The sequence below is a fragment of the Callithrix jacchus genome, chromosome 6, assembly GCF_049354715.1.
Source record: "Callithrix jacchus isolate 240 chromosome 6, calJac240_pri, whole genome shotgun sequence".
Taxonomy (NCBI): Eukaryota; Metazoa; Chordata; class Mammalia; order Primates; family Cebidae; genus Callithrix; species Callithrix jacchus.
Genome location: NC_133507.1, coordinates 15657205 through 15675519, shown reverse-complemented (window position 1 = coordinate 15675519; position 18315 = coordinate 15657205). Strand labels below are relative to the sequence as shown.

Below are 18315 nucleotides of genomic sequence, written 5' to 3'. Positions count from 1 at the left end.
AAAATGTGAAAAAAAATTGATCTCTAGATATCTGCTCACAGATTTGCCAATTATAAAGAAAAGATGGTTTTAATATTCCTTGTCCATAAACAATAAACAAAGCTATAGTATGATGATTTGGAAAAGAGAGCAAGAAAAAAAAATCATAATCAAAGACCCTAAGAAAACCATCATTAGCCTTTGTAATTTTTGAGGAGGGGTCTTTCATTTGGATTTTTTTTTTTTTTTTTTTTACAAAGTGTTAACTTTAGTATAAATTATGGAATGGGTATCTTCCAATCAGTCCCACAGAGAAAATAATCACACATCATCTGAAAAAATAATAAATGCTTCAATGGTTACCATCTAATATTGCTTACCATAGACACTGCCAACATTTTCCATACAGCAATTATTTAATCTTCAAAATAGCCTATGTAGTCACTGCTTTTTTGTTTCCAGTGTTGCAGACGAGAAAACCAAGGCTAAGAGAAGTTAAATAGCTTGCCTGTGGCTACACAGCAAGGAAACTCAACACCTAGACTAAAATCCAGGCCTGTCTGATCTCAAAAGCTTTCTTTCATTATGCCCGAGACCCTGGAATTCAGATGTCCTTGTGGTCACAGACTTTCCCGTTCATGAACATGTTGGCTCCTCAGAATGGCTTTCCATCAAGAGCCTTTATTGAGGCCTGTCTTTTGTTTGGCCCATACAAGGATGGATCTCTGTCTACTGATTAAGTGACAGTGTTGATTTATGACCTGCTCATTGCATCTTTGATCTGCCACATACGTAAGTCAACATTTTCCACTTGACACTTCTTAAACTCATTTACTGAGTCATTTATAAGATATTGTGCATGTGGCATTCTAATTCATTTTTTTTCTTTCTTTCTTTCTTTTCTCCGTCTCTCTCTCTCGTACCCTCCCCCACCCCACCACCATCTCTGGAGATAACTGTATTCACATCTTACACAGTGGGTACATGTGTCTGCTAAAAATTCTGCTCTTATTCTTTAAGATCCTCAAGCTCTCCCAATACCTGGACTCTATTAATGACCACTTTTTTTTTTCTTTTTGTCTCTTGTCAATTCATGCAGTTTTAAGTTCTCAGTAAGATTCCAAATTTTTACCTCCTAAAATACTCATCAGAAACTCTCTTGGGGTCCCATTTTCCACCAATACTACTGGCTACCTAGGGGCTGTTTATAACATAATTCTAATACTTTAACGAGTATTGCTAACACTTTAACCATCATTACAATTACTGATAACTTGATACAGCTGATTAAAATAGAGCTCTTTTTGTATGCTTCAGAATTACAATAGTGTATTTCTTTCTTTTAGCTGTATGTTAATGCTATAATATGAACAATTACCAACAGACTTGCTGGCAAGCATCTGGAAGATATCCATTTGAAAGAACCAAATACTAATTCCCTTATTATAAGAGAATAATACAATCTTGAAAGTTTCAAAATTGTATTCACATTGAAAAACATCCAACACACAAGTCTTTCTCTATAAAAATGTCTGTAATTATTAAATGTAATCCATATTATAAGAGACTTGCAAATTATGAACTCCACATGGAAACGTATTTTCTACCCCTCACCATAACCCCCAAGTAACATACAGTTAATTCTGCCCTTGGGGTATCATTCACATTTAATTTATCACTGATCTGTTGGAAGAAAAACTGTTTCTCCTCAGGACATGTCCAAAAATAAAAATGACTAGTGCGCATTACAGAATGTACTCATTCTGTCCATGATGAGAGGAAGAGTTTTTTTAAGAGAAGTCACAGAGTCAATTATTGTCTTAAACCTAGAGAGGACGAAGACCATGAGTTATTGGAAATGTAAAACCTTAAACTGAAAATACACGTTTGTCACTTTAAAGTAACAAACTGTCTTTCTAACCCTGTTTTGCTCATTTAGGAGAAATAAGTTATCCTACTTTCTCATTAACTCTCCACAAACTCCCCTGGTGGAAGACATTCATAGTCAATAGGCTCACAAGTAACAATAAAAAGTCATAAGCAGTTATAGCTTATTGTTATAAATAGGAACAGTAATAGTTAATAATATTAACAGTAACAAGCCAATAAGCATTAATTAACAAACCTCTCTCTCCCTCTCAGTGAAACTAAGTGACGGTGGAGAGAGGGGGTCCTCTTTTTTTTTGTCTTTTTGTTTCCTTTTAAGATGAAATCATCTCCTCATTGATCCCCCCACCCACCCACACTGGGTGGCTCTTAGAGTTATTTATCAATTGCAAACTTTAGACCCTGTGTTCTGATCTGAATCTGTGTCCAGAAGGTAACCAGGCCCAGAGGCACGAGGTAAACAACTAGGTGCCATCAAGTCAAGGTTGGGTTGAAAGGGTTACCCAATTTGAATCAGCCTGTAGGCACCCAGCAAGAGTCCATCAGAGCATCTTGGGGTAAGCATTAGACCATGTTTGGAAAGAGACCTTATCCCTCAGCTGAACCACATCCACAGCACTCAGAATTAAAGATATAAAGTGTGGGTTGTTGATCTGAATTCAACCATTAGAGATGCCTGTATCATCACACAATGATGACTACACGTACTCATAAAACAGGACTGCATGTTTTAGTAGCTTATGAATGCCATAGCCAACCATGACCCTGATCTGACTCCAGAGCAGAAATTCTGAATTTCTTCTACACTTTTCTGCAGTGAAGTAGAAAGACCACAGGAATATACCTCAAAGACCGATGTCCTGTTCCTGCATGGCTGCTAGCTAACTGGGGGACTTCTGGCCTCAGTTTTTGCATCTATAAATGTTAAGGGTGAATTAGACAACTTCCCCAACCCCTTTGAGTTCTAATGCTTTATACGAACGCCCACCAGGAACCTCATCAGAGTCCAAGATATTCTAAAAAGTGAAAAGAACTGTGTCCTAGTTCCATGATCCCTTACCCAATGGGAAAGGCAGACACATAACACATATTTAAAAATGAGTCCCCTTCCCTAGTAGACTTCTTTTTCTTTTCTTTTTGTTTTTTTAGATAGGGTATCACTCTGTTGCCCATGAGGGAATGCAGTTGTGCGATCCTGGCTCACTGCAGCCTCAACCTCCTGAACTACAGTGATCCTCCATCTCAGCCTTCTAACTAGCTGGGTCTACAGGCACACACCACCAGGCCTGGCTAATTTTTGTATTTTTGTAGAGATGGGGTTTTTACCATGCTGCCCAGGCGGGTCTTGAACTCTGGGCTCAAGCAGTCCTCTCACGTTGGCCTCTCAAAGTGCTCAGATTACAGGAGTGAGCCACTGTGCCCAGCCCATGGCAGACTTTTCATGTGCAGTGTTTCACAGGCAAGACCGTAAAAACAGCTGTTGAAGGGAATCATGAATCTTGCCTGTTCTGTGTCCCTAAAGGCAACAAAACATGTTTTGTAACAAATGTGGCTTGTTACAGCCTAGCTTGTGATGCACATTACTTGGATTAACTTCTTGAGCTCTCTGAGTGTGATACACAAATAATACTAGTTGTGTCTCTTTTGCAATCTGGAAAACAGTAAAAATCTCTCTTTAGGCAAGACAGCATATGGAGAAGAGGACAGATGCACTTTCATGCAGCGGTGAGCCAAGTGGTTCGAGATATGCCTTCGCTATGAGAAAAATTCCCATTTATACCTGCACATTCCTTTTGGAGGAAAAGATGTCCTTGGTTATTTTCTTTCCCAACTCCTTATCACAGCCTTAAAATGAAAATGCACATCCTTCAGGCTAAGTGATATAGATACTCATATACACACATGATTATAAATGTTAATAACATTTTATATTAACACTGAAGATGAAAGTGCTTTATAGAAGATACTGGAGCTCCGGCTGGGCGCGGTGGCTCAAGCCTGTAATCCCAGCACTTTGGGAGGCCGAGGCGGGTGGATCACGAGGTCAAGAGATCGAGACCATCCTGGTCAACATGGTGAAACCCCGTCTCTACTAAAAATACAAAAAATTAGCTGGGCATGGTGGCGTGTGCCTGTAATCCCAGCTACTCAGGAGGCTGAGACAGGAGGATTGCCTGAACCCAGGAGGCAGAGGCTGCGGTGAGCCGAGATCGCGCCATTGCACTCCAGCCAGGGTACCAAGAGTGAAACTCCGTCTCAAAAAAAAAAAAAAAGAAGATACTGGAGCTCATTTATCCTCAGGATACCCATGAAATGGCTAGTGGTAAGGGATAGTTTGCCAGTTTTTTCAAATGACAGAAAACTGCACGGTTGAAGCAGTCCATTTGCTCACAATTGTCTTGTGAACTTTTTTTTTTTAAACATGGAACGCTTCACGAATTTGCGTGTCATCCTTGCGCAGGGGCCATGCTAATCTTCTCTGTATCGTTCCAATTTTAGTATATGTGCTGCCGAAGCGAGCACTGTCTTGTGAACTTTTTGCAGGGCCTTATGGAACACAGGAATGCTAACTGTGAGCCTGCACTGACTTCTGCTGCACTCCCTCGTAAAAAAGATTGTGGTTCTCTGTTGCAAGGATCTAGTGTTTTATTCTCAAACTTTTCTCTTCCACCCTGGATCCTTCTAGCAGCCTCCAGCTCACGGCCATCAGAAGCACTGGAGATGCTGGCATGGCGGCTTGCACACAGACTCATAAGTTCCCCAAGCTCTACCTTCCTGCCTTCTCCATTCCTCTGAATGATTGAATTTTCTTCAGATTTGCATCTCAGCTCACTTGCGTGGTCTTAATCCCCATACACCTCCAACCTACTTCATACTTAACTTGACTTTTTAAAGATAGTCTCTTAAGAAATGCCCCCATGTCCTGCCCCAAATTGCAGACCACTTGGGCCTTCAGAATGTCACTGATCAAGGCTCGGCCTTGTGCTCTGTCCAAGGAAGAAGATGGGACACACAGTAAGCCACCAAGTCAGTGACAACACAGCCCGGCTCCCTTAGGAAAGCTGTAGTTTCCCTACACCCCTCTACACCCCCCATTATGATGTCAGGGTCTCCTAAATGTTCTCAGGAAAACCTCAGAGAGCCCCTTCAGTCCTGCTGGAGTGACGATGTCAGGAGACAGTTACCATGAGGGCTGTGTAGGTATAGGGATAGTGGTAGGCCAGGTAGCAGACATCCTCATTGTGTGGGAAGCTGACGGCAAAGGAGAGGGTATAGTAGCACTTCCCAGACACTCCGCCTGCAGCAGCTCTACTCTGGCGATAGTGGTTTCTAAAGAGAGAGGAAAAGAGAAGAAAATCAAGGAGAGGTGGGAGTTTGGTGCGGGTTCACTTAGGGTCCTGGATGCTATAAATTTCATGTGCTATGTACTGTACTGGCACAACAGCCTTCACTTGAAACATTTCTGTGGGTGAGACTGAGAAAAGGGAAATGTACAAGTGAACTTACTGCCAGGTCATGAGTCAGTTCAGCAACGTGTAGCCTGGCCTGTCTGCCTCTCAATCGTGCCATATATGCTATAGGCCTTTCCTTGCTCTGTCTGAAAATGAGGGCTATAGAGTCATTGAGCTAGAAAATCGAGGAAAATGTGAAAAGTTCTGTTTTTCCTGGGTTTTCGCTGCAGACATAAACCTTCATTACCCAAATTTGGGTTCCCCCAATCCCTGTCTCTCCCCAGACCATATAGGGTACAACTCCTTCCTTTCCCCTCCATCTGCCAAGTAGATTTATTAGCAATCCTATGATATACTGAGTTCCAATTCAACATTTAACATATGTCATCTTATGTTATTATTGCAGCAACCCATCAGGAGGATGATGAAACAAAAGCTTAAAGAAATTAATTTTCCAAAGGGCTCCAGGCTAAAGGGTAAAGGTAATGAGACCCAGATCTCTCTGGCTGTAGAGGCTTTGTTCTTTCTACTGTACAATACTTTAGTCCCAAAGGAATATATTTGTCACCTCAAATGTGGTTCAGCTTCTTAAGGCTTGAGAGTGAACATTTTCCTTTATCAAAGATGAAGAACCAATTTTGATACTTCAGAGAAAGTATCAAAGAAAATTGCACCCAGAAGTCCATTCCGAGCAATATTTTCCCCACACACCGCCAGTTGATGCTGAGACAGCTGCGCAGGCTTTCCTGAGAAATGTTATCATCAAGGCTGCATTATAATGCAAAATACACCCGGACACCAAGAGATGTAATTCCACCTTTGAACATTTACAACGCTGGCTTACTAGTCCGTTGTGCTTTTGGTTTTATTGGGGGAAAGGGAAGGAAGGGGAAGGGAAGAAATAGTAGGTGATTATTCTTGTGTGTTCTTGAGAAATATAAAAACATGGGTTATATCATATGGTAAACACGGGTTTCTGCCTTTTTGCTACCTTCATGCCCGTCCCAACCTAAGCAAAAAGCAAGCATGGAAGAAAGATACAGAAAATCTACCATTTTATTTCTCATGCTTTTGTGGCTTTTCAATATTTAAACAACAAGGACCAGGACTAAGGGAAGCTGGTAGTGCACTGACTACGGCCTGCTGCCCTTATCTTGTCTGGGCTGCTGTCAACATGGCAACCTGGAGCCTTGATCATGCTAGGGAAAGGGGCACATGTAACAATGTAAGCCCCAAGTGGCCATCACACCCAGGTTTTTGGCATCGTATTGATAGAATCCGTTTCCTTTGTGCCTACAGAAATAGAAATATCAAAAGGGTGTCTTCCCACATGGTGTGATGTGAATCTTGGTGCCTAATTGGGTCTATTTTGCCAGATTGCCCCAAAGTTCTGAAGTTTCTCCAAAAGCTATGACTCTGGTTATTAGAAAATATGTAAAGAAGCAGATGGTAGCTCAGAAAGCATGCAAGTTACATATGCTCTACCTCGTATTTGCTTTCTGATTTTCCTTGTAAAGGCTCCGTGCAAACATATACTCAGTTTACACCTTGCTGAACAACAAATGCTAGTCAATTACTTCTCTTTACAGGGAATAGCAATTGAAATAAAATAAGCCAGGGATAACCAATCAAAGCATGGAAGAATGCCTCACTTGTAAGCATATACGTGTGAGTGCACACACACATATGCACATATTCATGAATGTAAAGGCTGATGGAAACAGGCACCTTGTGCCTCACTGTCCCCAGTTGTTCACCTACAAACAGTGGAGACAGAGCCTGTAGCTTGACTCAAGAATAACAGGTATCCCTAAAGGCGAGTAGGGTTGGTCTTATTCGGCATGGGCCTTGCTTCTTTTTAGGTTCCCCACTGCACTATTTAGCACACTAAACTCACATCACAAGCACATTTCGCCTACACAAACTCAACCTCACCACATTCAACCACAGGAGAGAGCAAGAAAGAGAGAAAAAATAAAATCCATATATTTATCTCCACATTCTTACCCTCATTCAGACCACACCTAGACTCCAAGGAAAGAGCAGCTGCAGTGAAATGGGAAGAAAAAATAAAATGGGCTATGAGCTTCCATGGGCTCAAGATTTAAGGGAAGTGTAAGGAATTCAAATGGGAGTTTTGACTATGTCAAATCTGCCTTCTCACACCCCCAACACACACACACACACACACACACACACACACTCTCTCTCTCTCTCTCTCTCTCTCTCTCTCTCTCTCCCCCTCACTCCCTCTCTCTCTCTCACCTAACATCCTACCCCTGCACACGGCGATGTTAAATTCTCCTGAGCAAGACTAACAGCTCCCCACCAACAAGTAAGCGTTCTCCAGGATGGTTACATACAGCTTGAATTAAAAAAAAAAAAAAAAAACCTGAATGTCACCTTATTTAGAATGACTTTCAGCTGAAGGAAATTCAGTTAGAACCCTCGTCTGGGGTCTAAACGCTGGCTGAACCTAAAGCAAATGTCAGGCGTCTCCACTGGAGTCTCCTGGCAGCCACCTTATAGCAGGAGTGGTCCAGGAGATGACTGACTCCACTTCCAGCACACCTTCCTCTGCAGAGGCCTTTAAACTTTCCCAAGATCACCTTCTTCAAAGCCAAATGTTTGACAAATCTCTAAAGTGAAACACCTGGCTCGCTACAATTCAATTCATCCATGATAAAGTGAGACCCCATTAACAAGTTCTTTTCCCAATTATGATGTGGACACATCAAGCGATGTTTGCAAGACAGCCATGTTCATCCTTCCCATGTTAAACTGTTCCCATGTTCTTGCTTCGTATGCAAAGCCCTTTCCATCTTTCTTATTTAGCGAAGTCTTCTTCATCCTTCAAGATTCAACTCAAGTATTTCCTCTTTCAGGAAGCCTTCCCTGATAGTTCCCTTATCACTCGTATTCTCATGGCCAATACTTTACGGCAGGGACCTCCTTATTCATTTACCTTCATGCTTCCCACATTGCCCGGACATAGCAGCTATGCAGCTAAAATTGATATAAGTGGACCTAAGACTCCAGGAGTAATAACTTAGGATGCTCAATGTATTTTATTTCCAATCCTAATGGCATCCTTTCAAGGTGAGTATTAATTATTACACACATTCTACAGATGGAAATGAAGGCTCACAGAGGTTAAGTGTCTACGGGAATTCTACATAAGTACAGTAAACAGGATTCAACCCAAGTTGCAGGCTTAGCTCAGAAACCAAGATTTTTTTTTTTTACATCACCTGCTTCTTAGGAATGGATAAAAATGGACAAGATGTCTTATGCCCACTGTAGCAAGTAAGAATCTGAAGTTTTAATCTTCACAAATCAGAGCTGACTATGAACTTGGAGTCTAAAATAACAGAAAAAAGTGTAAAATAATTCAAATGAGCTAATAAAATGATCCTATACTATGATTTTATCATTGGTATTTGATACAATTACGATAATTTGACTCATCATTAAAAGTAATTGATAGCATTCATTGAACACCTACTGTGCACCAGACACTGTTCTTTTTTTTTTTTAATGGAACACTTCACAAATTAGCGTGTCATCCTTGCGCAGGGGCCATGCTAATCTTCTCTGCATCGTTCCAATTTTTCAGTATATGTGCTGCCGAAGCAAGCACTGTTCTAATCTTTACATGTGTTTTATCTCATCATTTTATCTTCGAAACACTTCTATTACGTAGATACCATTATTACCCCATTTTAAGATGAAGCATCTGAGGTTAGAGAAGTCGGTTGAATTTGCCCAAGGCCACACCATTAATAAGTGGTTGAAGTTTGAGTCAAAGAACTTCCTCTCTCCAATCAGTTTGTCTAGGGGAGAAGTAGCCTGGTGAAAATCAGGTGTGCTCTTGAAGATTAGCTGGATCCTATTGGTCATCTGGGGTCAAAGATGACCTGGGCCGGGTACATCCAGCAACTTCACAGCTAAAAGGCTTTTTGTTTGGTTTTCCATTCCCTGAACCATTTATCTTTGGAAGGATCTTTATCATCATAAAGACTTCAATGAAGCAAGGAACAAAGTACACAAAGGCAATAGTCATGAACTCACGCTATTTCCATTTGTACTTAAAAATATGCCGGAAAGTCATTTTTTTTTCCAGTGGGTGCATAAAATAAGCAAATGCCATGATGGAGAATTGATTAGATAATCTTATAGCGACAATGGCTCAGTTTAACAAGGTGCATCATTTCACTTAACAGGATCTAATAATGCAGAGCAGCCAAGTTGCCAGGCTTCCCTGTGTCTGCAGCGTTTCTAATATTCCATATAACACCAAATCTCTCTCCCGAGATCCCGCAGAAGGATGCATGATGGCAGAGCTCTTGTATGACATTCATCTTCATGAGTGAGCTGTTCCATCTCCTCTCACGAGCAGAGATAAATGTCAGAAGAGATCAGCCGTTGAGTATTACATGGCCACTCTAAGCGTGCAGCTTCCCTCCCTCTGCCCTTCAGCACCAAAATTACTTTAGACCAGAGCTGGGAGAGAATTCAAAACGGTGTGAGGCTGTGTACATTAGAGGAAGAAGCAGACCACAGGGAACTAAATAAAAGAGAAACTAAAAGGGTCCTGGCTTCCTTTTATGAGAGGCAGGGAAAAATGAATCTGCCCATTACTATTCCTCCTTCTCTAGGGGCATTTTTTATTTTCCAGGCTAGTGGTCTTCAAGGCAGGGAAGAGCAGGGTGTGGAATAGAAGTGGTGGGAGGTGCTCCAGAGCTGGGGCAGAATGATCAATTGACCACAGGTAGAAAACATCAGAATTTCTCCTTAAAATGACTATTATCTGGATAACAACGAAATTAAGTTGTCTGCTGTTTAATATGGGGATTGGCACAGCTGTCTCGATGTCGACCTAATGCGATGGGTAATGATCAAACAGAGCAGGTAGGTGATGGTGGAGCAATCTATCCACTGATCACTGTTGTATTGCAGGGCTGGAATATGAAAAACACATTAAATTCTGCATCTACAATTTTTATATGTTAGTTAAGTATCGATTGTTGCTTGGGTGAGGTCCCCAGAGGAAGAACTGGGAACAGCTAGCTCCCTTTCTTTTTCTTTTTCTTTTAGCTTCTGGCAAGGTATTTAAGTTTACAGAAGCTTACTGTGATTTACAGATTATATTCTAAATTAAACTAAACCTCACAAAATAGACAATTACTTTTTAAAAGAAAATCTGCTTGGAAGTCCTCTATAGATGCTAACGTTAAATTGCAATCAAAATGAGCAGAAAATGGCAGAACGGACATGGCCTACCACAGAATTTTAGGTCTTTTGGGGTAATTCTGATTTTTGTTAAAATAATCTAATCAGATCTAGAAAGTTAATCAAAATTTCTCAAACTTACCAAAAAGACTATTTATAACTACACCTAATGGTAAACTCCATGGCAAAATTCTAGTGTGCCTTGAGCTATAAACAGCATAAAGATGTAACCGTTAGGTAGACATAAACTATTATTTGTTTCATCTTTTTTTCCTATTTTAAAACTTTTTTGTATGTTTTCTTCTGTGCATAATACATTAGTAGAGTCATGCATATACACTTTTTTTTTTTTTGAGATGGAGTTTCGCTCTTGTTACCCAGGCTGGAGTGCAATGGCTCGATCTCGGCTCACCGCAACCTCCGCCTCCTGGGTTCAGGCAATTCTCCTGCCTCAGCCTCCTGAGTAGCTGGAATTACAGGTACGCGCCACCACACCCAGCTAATTTTTTGTATTTTTAGTAGAGACGGGGTTTCACCATGTTGACCAGGATGGTCTCAATCTCTTGACCTTGTGATCCACCTGCCTCGGCCTCCCAAAGTGCTGGGATTACAGACGTGAGCCACCACGCCCGGCCTGCATATACACTTTTTTAAATGCATAAACTAATCCAGTAAGAACACATACACAATATATCTTGATTAGTGACACATTGTCAAAATAGTCTGGAGACTTTCCATCTGATGGCGACTGGCCCCACAGAGTAGTCAGCCCACATCCTTAACCACTCATCACTGTTGTCAAGTTCAACTTCTGAAAGAAACTGCAAATGCCGGGAGGTCGAGGCGGGTGGATCACGAGGTCAAGAGATCGAGACCATCCTGGTCAACCTGGTGAAACCCTGTCTCTACTAAAAATGCAAACAATTAATTAGCTGGGCATGGTGGCACGTGCCTGTAATCCCAGCTACTCAGGAGGCTGAGGCAGGAGAATTGCCTGATCCCAGGAGGTGGAGGTTGCGGTGAGCCAAGATCATCGCACCATTGCACTCCAGCCTGGGTAACAAGAGCGAAACTCTGTCTCAAAAAAAAAAAAAAAAAAAATGCAAATGTCAACCCCATTTCTTCTGAATGTTCTTTTTCGTTTTCACCCTTCTATATTCATACTCAGGTACCTCAGCTCACAGTTCTCCCCACAAGAAGCACCCCGGCATACTCTTAAAACATGGCACCAAATTTGGGACTTTAACAGCATTAGAGAAATAGAGCATCGTTTCTCAAGATACATTGGAGACAAGGAAATAGGAAAGTAAGGTTCTCCCAAATTCACAACCAGAGATAATACGGGCAGGAGATAAGCAAAGAACTCTTCTAAGGCAAATCAACTCAAAGATCAGGAAAGGTATATAGGGAGAGAGATATTGTATAACCTAAGGCATCATTTTATAATTGAGAGATGTGTTCTAATTTGTGGGTAAATAGAGATGACACAGATCTATCCTGTTGTTACATCACATTATTGGAAATATGTTAACACAACATGGTGCATAATTATAAAACAAAACACATTACAATGTAGCAATCTTATCCATTCATCTCTGTTGTATTCATGGCTGGAATATGAAAAATGAATTACATTATACATTCATGGTTTTTTTCTTACCCCTCTGTTGCTCTTTAATCACATAATAATTGTCTTGTTAATAAATCTAAAAGCTATCAACACTGGTTCTCCTTAGGTCAAAGCTGAGCTTTTGAAAGTGTGCTTCTTGCTTCTTTTGAGAAATACGTGGTCCCCTGAGCCTTCTTATTCCATAGTTCCAAGAGGAGCATCCTCCAATAAGACATCTATGCATCGCATTAGGAAATAATGTAAAATATTATGTTTGTCCAATCTCTTACTAACTTTCAGGTCCAAGCCACCTTTAAGCTGGATCTTCCACGTCCTGAGAATAACTATTTTCAGAGAACACTAAAAGTCATTCTTGACACACCAAGGTCCAAATGTAGGTTTTCATATTTTTTTCTCACCGTTGCAGGCTATCACCTTGAGGTGATTTTTAATCTAAGTCTCTCTGAACCATAAGAAAGGTCCTGAGAGTCTTGAGATAGGTGAGCAGGAGAGTAGTTGCCATTTAGGTGAATGGAAAACCAACAAAGTCATAATATGTTGCAATTTTTCTAAAGGATGTAACAAAATACTCTTCAGATTCATATCCTAATAGATCAGGGATTGAATACCTCCAACTCTTTTATTATAGACTGCTAGTCAGCCTGGCTCTGTGTCCTGCAGACTGCCATTATCTCCATGGCGATTTTTGCCTTTGTATCTGATACAGCAACAAGATTCTTGACCTTTCCCATCTATCAATACTCCTATCCTCAAAGTCTCAAAAGCCAAGAGGCATAAGGGTATATTCTGTTTCTTTTCAATAGTGACAACCGCCCTAAACTCTAAAATGTCTGATCATACTTTTTTCTTAGAGACCTCTAGTAACTTCAGAAAGAGATGAAACTTACTTATTTAAAAAAAGCAAGCACGAGTCTCCCAGTTTTATAAGAAACTAGCACTGACCTAATAATTAATTGTATACATTCTCCCTCTCATAGTAATTCCTATCCTTATTTGCTTATAAATTTGAACTGTATTTTTCATCTGAAGAAAATGTACACATAAGCAATCTAGGCATCCAGAATGCATTTCTTTCATCAAAATCTATGGACAGGTTAAAGTTCATTATAACTTTGCAGGATAAATTGATGACACTGGCAACTCATCAAAGATTGAAAAATTTTGAAACTCCTCCCTTTTTTATTTTATTTATTTTATTTATTTATTTTTTTCACAAAATCACTTTGCTGTGGGGAGGAGTCACTTGCATGTATTTGCCACCCTCTTGTACTCTGGAAAACTAAAGCATAGGGTAGATAGGAACAAAACAGAACTCCTCAGACATTTCACTCTCTGGGTTCAGCGGACACAGGTAAGGCTTGACACACTAATCACACTAATCTCTCTGACTGCTAATATCTAAAAACAAGATCTAAGGGTTTAATGTGGTTAAATGAAGATAAACTATCTTTCAGCAAATCCAAAGGTATTCCTTGAGGTCTACCGTGGGTGCCAGTGAATATGCTTATACCTCTGAAGGGCAGGGCATTGGACATTAGGACAGAGTGACAAGTTTAGCAGACAAGCACAGATTGCTGATGTTTATAAGATCCATATGGAAAAATGGGAAACGGAGAGAAAATTACAGGACAGAGAAAAGGAAGCTAACAGCACTCTAACTTACTCGTAATAACATATTTCATAGCCTGTCCGTATCCAGGTGGGTCTGCCAAGAAGAGCCTCCTTCACGGAATACAGGGTGGGCTGCATCCCTACACAAAATCAGAAAAGGAATTAATCCATGAGGAAAAGAGAATTGTTCTGGGCCAAATAAGGACCCTCAAAGATACATAGGTCTTAATCCCTGGAAATTGTGACAGTTAACTGTATACGGCCAAGGAGATTTTGCAGAAATGATTAAGTTAAGGTTCTTGAGATGGTGTGATTATGAGAGGGAGGTTTCATAAGGACACAAAAGTCCTTACGAGAGGGAGGCAGAGGGAGGTTTGACTATAGAAGAGATGGGATGTGACTGAAGCAGAGAGGGATTTGAAGATGCAACACTACTAGCTTTGAGGATGAAAGAAGGGGCCATAAGCCAAGGAAGGCAGGGAATGTTATTCTAGAAGCAGGAAAAGGAAAGGAAATGGAGTTTCCCCTGGAATCTCCAGAGGAAACATGGTTCTGCCAACACCTTGACTTCAGCCCAGAGAAACTGATTTTGGACCTCTGAACTCCAGAACTGTAAGAGAACAAATTGGTCTTGTTTTAAACAAGTTTGCGACAATTCGTTACAACCGCCATACAAAGTGAATATAAATGTCAAGGTTCATATTTTCTCTTCTCATACCCACAAGAATCAGTTCACTCACTACAAAGCAGAGGCAGTGTCCTGCGCTTGGACCTAGACACCTGGGAATACTTATTCCTCATTCAAAGTCACCTACTAAATTAGCACATAATGCAGCAATTGTATGCAGAATTTCCATTCCTCCAAACATTCCAAATAAATGCAGGCTGCTAGTCGCCTTTCTCTCCTGATATCTCCTCCAAAATGGCCAGGTATTGGGGAGAATTTAAACTTCTTCAAGAGCTTTCTGAGAATGTAAATCAGTGTTGTCCAATTGGGTTTTATTGTTCTCCTACCTTGTGACAAGCAGATCAAAATAATTGCTCCTATGGGACTTAGGAGATGGAGAAGAGGAATCAATGATAATACTCACCAACCTCAAAACATTCAAGGTAGAGCAAAGGGATCCAGAAGCCGAGGATATGTGCAGAGTGAGGATGCCCAGCCTCCCTGCTAAAACAGCAGTGTGCTGCTGAGGGCAACTGCCTGCCTGCCACACCTGGCAAGCCAAAAATCCACCCAAATTCAAACCCTCTGAACCCATGCAAGGCTCTTTGAATCCCAACAGTCAAGAAATGATTTCATTCCTGGCATGCTGGGGAAAGCCCCTGCTCCCCAAGAGTTCATACCATAATTAAACTGGCTGTTGGGCTTCTCGCAGTTGATGATGTTGAAGCGGTAAGGGATGGCCGCCTGCATACCGCTCACCCGGAAGTAGAACCACTGCTGGTGCTGGGTGCTGTTCACGTCCGCATTGACCAACAGGTCATACTCGAACCTGCAGATCAGAAGCAAGACTGGAGGGTTATCCGGAAAGACTTTAAGGTAACCTTGAAACACTGAGAATCTACATGTTTCAGGTTCTGGGTTATACAGATCTAAGACCCAGGATCTCAGCTAGCTGGTGAGTTATACTTATCATCCTGATATCACAATATTGGGTACAGGTTTTGGAAATTTGTGGAGGTGAGGGGGCTTCTTTGTATTAGAAGAGTCAATTACATAGTAGTGCATATTTTTAATTTTTTTTTTAATTATTATGGATACACAATAGTTGTACTTATTTATGGGGTACATGTGATATTTTGACACAATGATACAATGTGTAATGATCAAATCAGGGTAATTGAGATATCTATCACCTAAGCATTTCACACTTCTTTTGTGTTAATAACATTCCATTTCCAGTCCTTTTATTATTTGAAAATATTAGCATATATTTTTATTGAACTATAATTATCTACCTAGAAAAAAATGCAAGTGTGCTACATACCAGAGAAAATTCAACCTCATCTGGTTTGGATACGCCATTACTATTTGATGATCAGCATTACTTTTGAGCCTCAATTTCCACATACGGAAAAGGAAGTGTCTAAACTTACGGTGCTCTTTACAAAACTCAAATAACTAGTAAATATAAGTCCCCCAGGAAAACAACAAACATGAATTAGACGAGTAATGCAGGGGTTGTTTCATATTCATTGTGATGTAACTCCCAGGCTATAAAATATACACATCTTGCATGTACAGCTCAGTGAATTTATTTGCATCTGAAACCACTTGCATGACTATTACACAGATATAGGAAATTTCCAGCACCCCAAGAGGACCTCAGGGATCCTCTCCCCATCGCTGTATCTCCAAAGGTTATTACTTTTCTGATCTCTAGCAACAGAACTAGCAATGTGCGTTTGACTTGAATATTATCAGGATATTTTATTTTGAAAAATGTTGTTCCATCCTCTTGGTACTCTCTTTGAGTTGCTCTTCTGAAAAGGATGTTTTTGCCCCAATCCATTCATATTCTCCCACGTGGGACCCCTAGTAAATGGCTTTGTGTAGTAAGATTTATGAAAGGCTATAGCATGGTATGAGACAGCTGAGTGCAGACTAGAGCTATCTGATGAAGTCCAGCCCTCACACTGTTGCTGTGAGCACCACACTCTAACCACTGAGCCACCATCCAATACATGAAGCACAACTCACAGAGTGGCCCTCACAAGAACAACTTGGAAAGGCTATGACCCTCGAATTGTCTGCTATTCCCAGAGTGCTCTCTCCAAAAAGTAATCACAAAAACTCCTTACCCATAATTAGGTTTGTTTACTGTCATTTGGCTCTATTGCCCTGATCATAACTGATGAATTTAGGATTTTACACTCTGGTCCAAGGGAAATGTATAAAGAAAAAGACCTGAGCGGGCCCAGCAGCTTAGGCACATCCTGATCTGATAACTGTCCCACCAGGAGACTCATACTCAGGTCTCCTCTCCTGGATCCTTTGAACATGACATCTGGAGAGAAGGAAGAGTCAAAGTGGGAGCTACAGGAAGAAGTGGAAGCGAAGCCGACAACCCCAGAAGGCTGAGGACGAATCTTGACGTGATTGTCTTTCTCGTGTTTAGCCTGATTCGTTAAACTTGTCTCTGTTTTGTATGTTGGGCTTCCTTGAAATACTTTATGTTCAAAAAAAGGATCACCCTTCACCTCCCCCAAAAAGGAAACCTTCAAAAATGAATCCTCGACCGGGCGCGGTGGCTCAAGCCTGTAATCCCAGCACTTTGGGAGGCCGAGGCAGGTGGATCACGAGGTCAAAAGATCGAGACCATCCTGGTCAACATGGTGAAACCCCGTCTCTACTAAAAATACAAAAAATTAGCTTGGCATGGTGGCACATGCCCAGCTACTCAGGAGGCTGAGGCAGGAGAATTGCCTGAACCCAGGAGGCAGAGGTTGTGGTGAGCCGAGATCGTGCCATTGCACTCCAGCCTGGGTAACAAGAGCGAAACTCCGTCTAAAAAAAAAAATGAATCCTCAGGTGGATATAAAGGAGATCCCAGCCACACTGAGTTCTGAGCTCCAATCATGGTGAAGATGCACCTCCGAGTAAGCGTATATGTTGACTAAGTGCTGACCAGGTACTACTCTAAGAGTTTTAAGTGTATTATTTAAGCTCTCATGAAATCCCTAAGAAGTAGGTGCAATTATTGTTCTCATTTTGTGAGTGAGGAAATAAAGGCATGGAGTGAGTTAGGAAACTTGCTCAGTCTCCTGGTTGGGAGGTGGTGAGGTGGTCCTGGTGTCTGTCTATGGCCACCACGCCATTATCTGTTCTGGACTGTCTTTTCAGAAGTTCACCCATAGAAGTTGAATCATATATGTTGCCTTTTGGTACATGGGAAATATATCCACACTGCTATAACAAAGAATTTTAACATAGTGAAAACAGTAGTCTCTTCTGAAACTGACAAAGAATTAAAACTCATTTGTGTTTTATTTCCTTCCTTTTAGTTTGTACAGCCCTAGACTTTCCTTGGCTATGATATCCGTCTCGACTGAGAGCTCATCTGTAGGTTCTGCTAGAGAGCATGGTACTGCATCTGCCCTTGAATGCAGGATGGTTCACCTCTCTCTGGGAAGCTCATGATTTGCCACCTCAGGAATGTGGCGAAGTGCAGGAATAGCAAGCCCATGTGCCCTTCCATGTCAACAGAATCTGCCCTGGCATCAAAGTGCTCTCAAACCCAAATATGAACCCATAATTTGAAACATAAGACACATCAGTAATAGTTCACCTCTACCGAACAGCTCACTCAGCTATGATACCTGTGAGTTCCCTAGTAGTGTACTGGCAAATGTTTAATAAACGACTCTCTGAGACGAAAACCTTCACTTGTACTGTTTGCCAATTTTTATGATATAAATATTCCCACTATGGTTGATTTCAAGCTACCAATGTGAGGTCACTAGTCACTGAACAGAGCATGGGGAAGAGACAATCACAACTTGCTTTCATGAACTGTGAAG

The 18315-nt window shown here is 41.1% G+C and overlaps 1 protein-coding gene, 1 long non-coding RNA gene and 2 other non-coding genes across 4 annotated transcripts in view; 1 reads left to right on the top strand and 3 right to left on the bottom strand.

Moving 5' to 3' along the window:
• Positions 1-18315, bottom strand: part of AGBL1 (AGBL carboxypeptidase 1) — a 798761-nt gene that overhangs the window by 611950 nt on the left and 168496 nt on the right. Inside the window, exons 14-16 of the mRNA XM_035303747.3 lie at positions 15139-15287; positions 13844-13931; positions 5052-5196 (exon numbers count right to left, since the gene is read on the bottom strand). Of these exons, the coding sequence (XP_035159638.3) occupies positions 5052-5196; positions 13844-13931; positions 15139-15287 (382 nt within the window). The remainder of the gene's footprint in view (positions 1-5051; positions 5197-13843; positions 13932-15138; positions 15288-18315) is intronic.
• On the bottom strand, positions 4283-4389 carry LOC118154857 (U6 spliceosomal RNA). Its single transcript, XR_004745109.1, has one exon. It is a non-coding gene; the product is annotated as a U6 spliceosomal RNA (small nuclear RNA).
• Positions 5016-18186, top strand: LOC118154467 (uncharacterized). Its single transcript, XR_004744375.3, has 3 exons — positions 5016-5233; positions 5725-5800; positions 17800-18186. It is a non-coding gene; the product is annotated as an uncharacterized LOC118154467 (long non-coding RNA).
• Positions 8850-8958, bottom strand: LOC118154894 (U6 spliceosomal RNA). Its single transcript, XR_004745144.2, has one exon. It is a non-coding gene; the product is annotated as a U6 spliceosomal RNA (small nuclear RNA).